Source organism: Bidens hawaiensis, unplaced genomic scaffold, assembly GCF_021521415.1.
Source record: "Bidens hawaiensis isolate Kalapana, Puna unplaced genomic scaffold, B.hawaiensis_p1.1 tig00022752_1, whole genome shotgun sequence".
NCBI classification, from domain to species: Eukaryota; Viridiplantae; Streptophyta; class Magnoliopsida; order Asterales; family Asteraceae; genus Bidens; species Bidens hawaiensis.
In genome coordinates this window covers 252,029-264,042 of record NW_027493557.1, presented here as the reverse complement: position 1 = coordinate 264,042, position 12,014 = coordinate 252,029, and the positions used below count along the sequence as shown (strand labels likewise).

The 12,014-nt window shown below is 32.2% G+C and overlaps 1 protein-coding gene across 1 annotated transcript; it reads right to left on the bottom strand.

Moving 5' to 3' along the window:
* Nucleotides 1-6,492: 6,492 nt before the first annotated feature.
* LOC143566235 (plastid division protein PDV1-like) lies at nucleotides 6,493-10,304 on the bottom strand. The gene is made up of 2 exons (XM_077052987.1): nucleotides 10,004-10,304; nucleotides 6,493-7,228 (listed from the first exon to the last, which is right to left on the bottom strand). Exons 1-2 carry the CDS (start codon nucleotides 10,292-10,294, stop codon nucleotides 6,728-6,730), a joined length of 792 nt encoding a protein of 263 aa, XP_076909102.1. The 5' UTR covers nucleotides 10,295-10,304; the 3' UTR covers nucleotides 6,493-6,727.
* Between the last annotated feature and the right edge of the window lie 1,710 nt (nucleotides 10,305-12,014).

The window sequence follows — 12,014 nt, the reverse complement described above, 5'->3', positions numbered from 1 at the left end:
TGTTTTTTGTTTTTATAAAACGGTCACAAAATAAAAATATCATATATGCCCCTATTCGTTAATAACCATTTATGAAATGACCATTTTTATCGTTATTTTTTTTAACATTCAAACTTTCATATATGCCCATTTTTAAACGAATAGACCATTGTCCTCATTTTCATTATATAACGTGTCTGTACCATATTTTATTATTTAAATTTTGATCGACATTTCTCATCTTGGACGACTACCAAATCGTCTATCGTCACTTCAAAATTGCAAACCCTTCGAATGTTTATCACATCGAATGACCTACATAGTAAGCCTTTATCGCATCTAATCGAACCGGGGTTATATGGTCATTTTTAATAAAATGGTTATATGTGATATTAATAAGTTTGTAAGGACATATATGATAATTTCAGTTTTGCGTGAGTATATATTATATTTTTAATATTTGTAAGAGTGCATACAAAATTGCCGTATACTTCTTTTTCTGTAGAAATCTGATTTCATTTTTGAATAAAAATAAAACATATAATTTTTGAAAATTAAATTATATGTCAGGTTTTTTATGAGGAATAATTGTAGTAGGTTACATATCATGTGTGTTTTATGACAAACCTTAAATCTCACTCAAAGGCTAGCTTGTATGTCCATGAGAAAGAAGAACCAAATCAAACCTTCCCTCATTATTATGTTTCAATCCTCATTTTTCTAATAAGCCTTTTTGTATTCACAAAAATAAATAAATAAATAAATTTATGTATGTATGTATGATCATATTTGTCTATCATTCAACTATATTTTTAGTAGTATAGTAATATTGAGAAAATATATAATACAATAATTGCTTCACGTACAAGAATACAAGAATACTTATATTTCATGAAATCGCATCACAAGATCTCGAAATCGTCAATACATATCCAATTAATTATTGGTTCACCGAAATAAACAGTTTGGGATCGTTAATCGATCAATTTTTTGCTTTTCTTCACGAAAACCGATTTTGAGCGTTTTAGGTTTTTGGCTGAGTTTTTCCTTTGAGCGTTTTAGTATTTTTTTTCCTTTGAGCGTTTTGAGTTTTTCCTTTGAGCGTGTTGCGTACCTGTACGTTAAGGCATTATTGTACAGTATCTCGACCCTACAAATATTAACATAACTTATATTAATTATATACTGGCGTGCATATATATATTACTAAACATATATTAATTATATCAAATGTTGGTGGAAACCAAGGATTCATGAGATGTGTCAAAATGATGGTATGATGATTACAGGAAACCTTTCTAATTTACACACAGTGAGCCTGTAGTCTGTGGATCATGGTGGTGATGATGTTTGGGACCTGAAGCCACATGATATGTGTATATATATATATATTATATAGAATGCATGCATGACGGCCATGGTTTAGTTAACTTTTTTTTGATATCTAACTATCTATATAATTGTCTATCATGAAATTCAACGTGCCACTCTCAGATTGCTCCCCCATTCTCTAGAGCCACCAGATTTCTTGATTTTTAAATGGAGGCTTCTCATGCATTTGACCATAATTCAAATGGTATGGGTCTTACCAAACCCGGATAGTCTTTAAATAGGTTATAACATCTCATTTATTTGTGAAACTCTTTCATAATCAAAAAATAAATTTTGTGGGTCATGGGTCTCACCAACCCGGATAACCCTTAAACGGGTTATAACATCCTCATTTATTTGTAAAATAAGCCCTTAATCATCAAAGAATAATTTTCACGGGTTATAGGTCTTACCAAACCCTAATAGCCCTTAAATGGGTTATAAGATCTCATTTATTGGTAAACACTTTCATTGTTAAACCCTAATTTAATTTATCTCTTTTACATGTTCTCCGTTGTTGGTCTATCATCTCTTTCGCCGGTTAACTTCCGATACCCACCCACCATCGTCAACTATATCAACGTCTCATTTTCATTAGACAAATATTTGTGTTCATATTTGTTCATTTACAAAAATCAAAATGCACGTGTTCGTTTATGTTTGTTCGTTAAAAAACTAAAAAACATATACATCTTAATTGAAAAAACGGAAACACTAAAAAATATAATAACAAACTAATATATACGTATTAAATTAAAACAAATCTACGTTAAAAAATAAAATAAATTATCATAAAATAACAAAACGATTAAAAAACAAAAACTTGAATAAACTCTCGTAACATGGGAGGATCAAACTAGTGGTTTTATACTTAGATATGTTTTATTATAATTGTTATGGGGATTTTTAAAGTCATAACATTAATGAAAAGGTAAAAGATGTTGGCCAAAGCATAAAACAAATATAAAGCCAAATGTAGAGATTAAAAAACATATTATTCGTGGTGTATGCATGGCTTAATATTGTAAATTATGAAGAATTAAAAACATTAATTAATTAATACATGATACGTACATACAAATATGATATAAACATATGTGGTTTTATATCTAACAAACGAGTACTAAATCAACTATCTTTCTATCTTTTTTTCCTTTTTGGGTTTGACATTGAGGCTTGTTTAGAAAAGAAAGTTGGTTTAAAATATATAGTTGTTCAGGACTTTTTAACGGTTTTCAAGATTATATTATTATAAAATGAATCGTTATTGATCAATAGTTCTTTTACATCATATAGTTATTTTTTTGAATATATCATCTATCTATCTACTCTAATAAAATAAAATCTCTTATCTAGATCACATCTTATTTGATGTTTACTATTTGTGCCTATCCTCATTGTACTTCATTTTTATAAAGCTCATCCTTGCCGACTTTGTTAAATATGAAAAGACTAGACGCTCGTCATTTTATATTGTCTCGATCTAGTGATTGAGCAGTCGATTTGTTTCTGTTTTTGCCCCATCTCCTTTGATATGTGGCACCGAAATACTTAAGATGTTTGGGTAAATTGTGATGTGAGGACCAACTCTCAATATTTACTTACATTTGAGCTCAAATAGAGATTCACTATTATCAAAGTAACTATTTGTTAAGGTTAAGAGTTATTCGTGTGCCTAGAGCGATAACTATTATTAAACTCTTACACCTTAATTTGTAAAATCGCATAACTACATAAATAACCAATATATATATATATATATATATATATATATATATATATATATATATATATATATATGATTCACATGTAAAAAATAAAAATAAATAATACTCCCATCATCTCCTTGTGGCCTTGTAATATATGTTTAAGTCGTTTTCAAGATCATCGTTTGACTCACTTTACCAAAAAAAACTTTAATTACGTGCTAATTACTTTTCAAGATTTCATATTATCATATAGTTAATGGGCTGACCTATTAATACCGACACCTAAAAATAAAAAAAAATAATAAAAAGCAAAAATCAACACAAATAGACCATCATTGAAAATATAACGTTAAAACACATTGTTTTTACATGACATGGTAATTTGAGTGTTTTTTTAGGGATACCAAATCCTACTAAAAAAACTCTTTCAAATTGTAAGTAAGCGGGCAACAAGCTGCGCCGCCACCCAATTTTGAATTACGGGTGTGCGCGGTTCGTTTCAGTTATTAGCATTAACCGAACCAAACCTATCGGTTAATAACCGATATCTAACATGGGCTAAAATTTTGCTTAAAAATACATGAAATGAAGATATAAATGAGTGTTGCTAAACGTACCCCCCCTTACACCATTTTTACTAAATATACCTCCTCCCACCCCCCCCCCTAAACTTTTTACATCAATTACTATTAGTTCTTAACATTATTTATATATACATATTAGTCCCTACAACATTTTTTTTCACTTGATAGTCTCTGCTACATATATCAAATTAAAAACTATCAAATATTACTATTAATTTATTTTCTAATAATAATCTTGTAACTATTTATATTATCTTTTTTTGAATTTTAATAGTATATATATTTATTATATCCTTATTTTACCTCTTTATCTTTTACAAAATAAACCCAAAACCCGAAACTCAAAAACCCGAACCCTAAACCCAAACCCTAAACCCTAAAACCGAAACCCAAAATATATAAAAAAAAACGCAACTTGTAAAAAAAATAATCTAAAATCCTTAATTTTTGCTAATTTGTTAATTATATGATTTCAATGGGTAATATAAAAGTTGGTTTTTCCAAGGGGTGTGGGGGGTATGACAAGCAACCAGGGGGTACGTTTAGCCTGACCCGTATAAATATATGAAATTAAGATATTAATACATGGATGGAGATATAAATACATGAAAATGATAGTACTACACTATTAATACGTATAATACATGACATAGATGAAAAAAGGCTGGAAAATACGAAAAAAATGAAGAGTTCGGTGAGGTTCGGTTATTTCGGTTTGGCTCCGTCGGTTTTTTAGTTCGGTTTCGGTTAACGATTAGGTTATTGCTCACCCCTGAATGGCAAAACTTATTCTACTGAAAACAAAGTATAGTTCTTTGGCATCAATAAGTTACTGCGCACGACCCGCTAAACTCTTTTCATAAACATAATAGCTTCGAGGGCAAGAGACCCAAATGTATTCAAATAAAAAGAAATGAAGACGTGCTAATTCTCAGCACATTTTTTCCCATGCTTAGCATTTTTTTTTATTCCGCATTCAACACAGCCTGCATAACAATAAACTCGGTATCCCTAAGCCCGATAAAAAGGATACTCTAGTAAGGTCTATACAAGCATGCTTCCCCCTGTGACCCTGTCCATCCAAACACAAGAACGTATGCTGGCCGGAGAAATGTGCAGAAACCAGAAACGTGTAATTGATTCAACACCGACAAGGAGTGTATTGATTTAAAGATCATTCGTTCAACCAGAAACGTGTAAATTTGATAGCAAACCAACACTCAAGAAGCGTAAAGTTTTTTTTTCGTAGCTTTAAATTCATCACTTATACTATAAATAATATGCATTAGTAACCAATTTATTTACGTTTTATTTTTTATAACATTTCTCCGCTAATTTTTTTAATTCCATATGTACTTACTTTTTTTTCTCAGCCATTCTGATATAAGTTTAATTGAAAACAGAGTTTTACAAAACAAAACATACTTTACCCAGTATTGGTACCATACCTATACAGAGTACTGACCGAACAACATTCTGGTATCAATTTATCTTTTAGTTATATTATTTTACAAGATACATATGGGTGTTTTTACCCAACAACGTACAAAGGATGAAATGAAAATCCAAGTTACAGAACAATACACATAAATAGAAGGTAGGAAATGGAACCAACAGTCAAATCATTATGCGGTGATATATTGCTAATCTTAGGATACATTTGACTTTAAGAAAGGTCAAAGATTTTTTAAGATTCAAAGTTTGTGCAAAATGTAATTTATTGTAGGGCAAGGAAAGAATGACAACTTTGCATCAATTTCTTATGTCAATGTTTCTTCTTAATGTGAAATAAAATTTAAAAAATAGCCGGTATTGACTCATTTTGAGGTAAACTATATTGTTTTTGATTGGTAAAATAAAAACTATTTTATTTTACCATTCCATTTATTATAAACAAAATACTTTAAAAAAATATAGCTGTAAAATTATAACTTCATTTTCCCTTACTTTCAACTCAGAAACACATAATTTTTTTAAGTTTTTTTTTTATTTCTTTCGAACCATAAAACACAAAATTACATCATATTTTTCTTATCTCTTTCTTTTCTCCCATTTATTCCAAATACCTTTTTTTCGTTCATTCATTAAACTTGGAAACACACCCTCAATGAAGATTATGACTTTTCTAAAATCGTCATAGGTCAAAGGTGATAACTCATCTTCTCTCAACATCGATGATTTGTTTATGATTTTTTTGGTCCACATTGTTGATTTACAGCAATATCAGATTGTGAAGTATACAATTATAATGTATCATTGTGTTTTCCGGTTGGTTTTATATAAAAATCTGATAAAAACATAATTAATTGTTCTGTTATTACATTTACGTGCGAGTCCGCTCTTAAAAAGTAACAAGAATATTTTATGAGGTTTTTTTAGTGTGTATGTAAAGTTAATTCATTTATTTCCGAGCATCGAATCTTATCGAGTTATACGATTGACAAAGTGACTTAACATGCGCATCATAACCGGTTATAAGAACAAATCAAGCATGTAAAGTTATAAGTACATCCAGATTAGGAGGGGAAGCAAAGAAGAAAATGGAGAGGAGCAAGTGGGTGAACCATTACGTCGTTTAGGTCCGAATGAGAAAATGCACCTCCGGATCTGGGACTTCAGGGAAGCATTCTTAGTGCTCTAACCACCACCAAAAATAACATTAGAGGAGGGGCTGAATTATGTAAAAGGGTTTATACCTTATACGACTTTTATAATTCTAACCTTGTATCAATAATGTAGTCAAAGGCACACTCTATTTACATATTAGGTGTATTTACAAATGTGTGTACGTATATGCATATAATATTTAACCTTAAAACACAACTATTTGATCATTGCCAGCAAACATAAAAAGACCCACCCATTTCAGAGGCAAATACCATCAAATCATAAGGACTCGTTAAAACACAAATTTCATATGCTCAATCTTTGATATGCACCCTAAACAAAAACAGCTTAAGAATATACAAATTTAGGAAACAAACCATAATACCCTACATTGCTATTTGCCAGATAAAAAAAGAGAGAAACGAACACGCAAAACGAGGGATGGATGATGGAACCGAACCTGTCTTTAGTTATCAATTAACCCCTGGCAGATAACACATCTATACCATTAGAGGTACCTCCTTCAGGTACATAAACCTTGGTTACATTTTTGTTAAGTTTGTTATTAACTTCATGTCTCTGTTGAAGATCCGATATGTAGCGGTCCCTATCCGCTACCTGATGAAGAAGCAGCAATGCCAGCATGCTCACTGCAAATAAAGCAGCATTCCCTAACACACCACCCAGATGATCAACTTTCAGGGACTTTCTGGCAAAGTTGAAGCTAGAGATGACAACTTTGACTAGAATGTTTGACCTCTTTCCGACATCATAGGATTCTGCTGACGTGTAACCACCATTCTCAGGTGGGACAAATTTAGCATGATTTTGTACCTCACCAACAAAAGCCCGTGCTTCTTCAATAACTTTGTACTTGTTACCATGGTGACCAGCCAATCTCAATGCAAGTACAATTCTGCTTTGTTCCAACCGAGCAATTGCAGCATCCCTCTCTGCTCGTTGTTGTGTCTGCACAGTCTGTCATTTAAAAATAAATAATGCATGGTATCACATTTAATAAATTGATAAGTACACCACATTACAAAATCATTGCAACTGATCTTACACATTGCAGATGATCAGTTGTACAAGACAGCTGACGGAAGATGTTAAGAAACTTACATGTACATCAACGACTCCTAAACAGATATATATACACTTGACACTAAATAAATATCAACAACTAGCAACTAGATTTGTTTCTGTAGCAAACTCGGTCACAATTTCACTTTATCAGGTCATACAATAAGTTGATTTCAGCCCTAAACTTTCTTTAGCTTTTTACAAGCTATCCCCAAGTTCTACTCACAACAAGTTGGAAAATACCAGGTCACTCAAGGCATGCTCAAAAGCCTAGAATGTGTCCATTAACAACCAAGACCGTAAATAATGCATCATGATACATTTTTAAGTTGTGATTAAGACCAATGGAATGTAATATCACAACCTCATAAATGTCAAGGTAGATGCTCAGGCAAGAACAGCTTGTAATTCTATGAACCCTTGTCCTTATGATTATGTATTTGATATGACCCAGATACAATGAATACAAGTAAACGGGACAGAAGAACCATAAATTGGATAAAGTAGAATACACTAACAAGATATCAAACTAGATAACGACCTATATGTTCTAAATTATAGGTCACCTCTCTGATGGTGCCCAGCCAGAATACCAAATCAACCCTCAAATTAACAACGATAACTAAATATTTCTTCTAATCTCTTCTTATATAAGTCCCAACTACGAATATCAACTAAATAGATGTACTAATACTATGTAATATATAAAAAAATATATTAATACTTATCTAACAGTCTAAGAAAAATTATCCAGTGAAATATAAAATATACATGGGTTCTAAAATTGTTCTTAAAAGATAAGCAGCCCACAGACATCAATTTAAGCATTGCACAGAGCGGGCACGTAAGATTTGCTTTCAGTTAGCACAAGCACAAAAGAAGGAACACAAGCTGATTCGTTGATGGATGTGTTCCCCAAAAGCAAACCTAGTGGCTTCTTTAGCACGAACACAAACTAGAAAATGACACAATGCTGTTAGAAGTTAGAGAACAATACTGATCTTCTGTTTCCCATTACTTATAATAGAAAGCTTACTTAGCCCACATGTACTCATGCTTGTGTGCCACAAACTAGTTTTGATATCTACACATGAGGATTCCTCCTCCATTTCTAATTTTTCAGTAATAAATAACTGCTCATGCAATTTTCAGTGTACAACTGTAAACTTGTTCCAGGTAAAACCCGTTACAAACCGACTAAGAGGCTGGCAACTCGTGTATTAACAGGTTGGAAACAATGTGCTTAACACAAGTATCAAACATGAATACGACTCGTTAAAATACTTTATATGTCATGACTATAGGACAGTTTTAAGTTTCATGTACCAATAAAGGAAAACGATAGAGTCTAACCTATTATTTCAATTATTTAAGAAAATAAAAAAAATCACATGCCACACCTTTTTTAATTAACAGGTCTTATTGTGTCTTAAACATGTACCCAATTGCCATGAAACTACCAAATCCACAGATAGATTAGCTAATGTAACATTGTAAGCTTCAGATAATATTTATTCACAAATATAATCCACGAACAGAAACAAGCCACCTACACTTAGCCTATGCAGTCAATATCAGAGGTATCTCGGTTATCGGTCCTCATGTGAAATATCGGTACTGATAATTTCGGCGATATCGACCGATATTTCACCGATGATATTCCCAATATCAGTGTTTTAAGTCTCAATATTCAATTTTTATTATTTAATGTTAGTGTTTTGAGTCTTAATCATTTCCTACTTGCTAAAATTGTTAGTGTTTTGCAAATTGCAAAAGGATAGTTTGTCAATAGTAGAAGAGTATACTGAATTGTTAGTGTTAAAGTGTTTTATATATAAAAAATTATGCATGATATTAAAATTCCCGATATCCCACTGCGATAACCGCTATCTCAAATATCAATCCTCCACCGATACCCGATATTTTTCCGCATTAACTGGTTAGCAATAAGCAAATGTAACCTAAAAGGACCAAACTCACTAAAACCAGTTCAAAGCATGATAACATAGGGGAAATGCACTGTTAACCCTAATTAAGTCAAATTTGAAAGCAATAATTGAAAAGAAACAACTGTAACTGTACACTTGTTCCAGGTAGAATCCGTAACTAGGAATCCGTAACTAACCGACTAAGATGAAACTAGTAAATCCATAGATAGATTAGGTAATGTAACATTGTAAGCTTCAGATTATATGTATTCACAAATATAAGCCACGAACAGAAACAAGCCACCTACAATTAGCCTATGCAGTCAACATCGGTGGTATCTCGGTTATCGATCCTTATGTGAAATATCGGCAATATTGATCGATATTTCACCGATCGATATCAACTTTTAGTGTTTAATGTTAGTGTTAGTGTCTTAATCAGTTCCTACTTGCTACAATTGTTCCTACTCTCCGCATACTGAATTGTTAGTATTAAAGTGCAATATATATATAAATTCTGCATGATATTAATATTACCGATATCCTACCGCGACAACCAATATCTCAAATATCGGTCCTCGTACGATATCCGATATTTTTCAGCATTAAATGCTTAGCCTAAAGGACCAAATTCAACTAAAACCGGTTCAGATACACTGTTAACCCTAATTAATCCCAATTAAGTCAAATTAGGTCAAAACAGGAGACATAAGGAAGCAATAATTAAAGAGAAACAACTGACATGAAAGAACTCGAGGTGGTCCTCTAGGTTTTCAAGCGCGGTACGGATGGCATTCAAGCTCTTGGCGTCGTGAATGTCGTCATCGTTGTGCTCAACCGGAAAGCCTTTGACGTAGACGAAGCCTGATTTGACGTCAGCATCGGAGATGAGTTTAGTGTTGCGTAGGGATTTGACGGAGTGAAGGAAGTGAGATCTGGAAATGGAGTGAATGGCGTCGCTGAGCTTGTCGTGTAGGTCCCATATCTTCTCCAGCACCGCCTCCACTTCTTCCATCTCCATCTCCCATTTCATTGAATATTATTATAATAGAGATTAGGGTTTGAGGTGGTCCCGAGTGTGTGTAGAGAGAGAAAACAGCTCAGACTCGCTACAGGGATGATAGATGGATTGGTGGCACACAACTTTGGAACCACCAACTCTCCAGGTTATCTTCAGTTTCGGAGAATATATATTTGTTCAAAGGTTCACTGCTGACAAAACACAAACATAAAGAGGATTTAATTAGATATCATTAAAATCTTATTTTTCTTTTATTGAGCCACTCATGTCCAGTAGCGTAGCCAATGTTTTTTTTCTTTCAGGTTTAGGTTTGGAATTTTTGAGGGACGGACGAGCGATTGCGTATTACTAACTGTCCGATTTTTGTTTGGTCTGGTTAAGCGGTTTGGATCAAGTCGCGTAATAAAAAATAGCAAAATGTAAATTAAAATGCAAAAAATTAATGTTATGGGTTTTTAATAAGTTGGTGTTTTTAATTGAAATGTGGGTTAAGTTTCATTGTCAATATTTTTAAGGGTTCAGTGTAAAGGTTTCTAAGGGTTCAATGTCGAAATTTCTACGAGTGCAATGTTAAAATACACAAATATATAACACTAAAATTCTTTTGTACAGGTTTGACTGAATCATTTTCTCTTTACTTATCTACGCTTATGCCCATGTCCTCAAAATGTTACCTAACCTGAGTCTCTACTGAAAAACACAAACTTTTCATCATTATATCACATTAGAAAAGGCATGGCCAATGACTCGTATCATGCGAACCATAAAATTAATATTATTAATAATATAAATAAATATATATGGGAAAAAGACTGCAGTTTCTTTTATGTCAAAGAAAATTTTCTTTTCCAAAAGCTGTTCAACCGTTGATTTTTAATTTATGTATTTTTAATTATCATTCATTGAAAAGTATTATTTGAGGGCACTGATTTTTAAAAAATTAAATAGATTTTGAAGAACCGGAACCGATAAATTATACTATTTTAATTTTGATTGGTGTAACGGTTAACAAATTAACCTTTTCCATCTTCATCAATTTTAACTTTAAATCCCTCAACTAAACTCTCCTTTAAACCGTTTTATTATTTGGTCATCAATTAGGACTATATCATGGGATCAACCCAAGACCAACTGAAACATTCAAAATTGATGTAGTCATCGGTCCAAGAAATTGATGCATTTGGGTGGGCATGACGTTTTAGAGCTTCGGTGTGTTTTTATTCTTCACTTTCTTTCATTCATATTTAGTTTTATAAAATGTTAAAATCATTTGAACAGGTGTGTATAGTATAATAGTGTTGTGATAATGCACTAATGCATGGTGAAACATTACAGAGAATATTGTTATCAAAAAGAAGATTTTTGTATCAAAACTCACGGATCCGGTGGATTTGGTTTGTAATCACACGAATCAAGTAAGACATCAGACATGTGACATAATTTTATTCGATAACGAAAACTCATGGCACGAACTCAAATGTCACGGTTCCGTGAGTTTTAAATAGAACTTTTTGAGATTTTTCGAATTTTTTAACCAAATATAGAATCTCTCTTAAAATGGACTAGGGATTTTCTCAATTAATAAACATAAGAAACTGACCCTAGGTTTAACTAGAGGCGCACAAAAAACCTGAACCTGAAACTGAAATAAAATTTGGAACCGGTTTTTTTAATACCCGGCTTTTTAATACTCGAACCCGTACCCGACCCTACTCGTGAATAGAGTATGCAT

Coding starts and splice junctions, on each gene's coding strand:
- LOC143566235 (XM_077052987.1), bottom strand. CDS start 10,294: ATGAAATGGGAGATGGAGATGGAAGAAGTGGAGGCGGTGCTGGAGAAG. Junction 7,229..10,003: donor ACCACCTCGAGTTCTTTCAT/GTCAGTTGTTTC, acceptor TTTAAATGACAG/ACTGTGCAGACACAACAACG.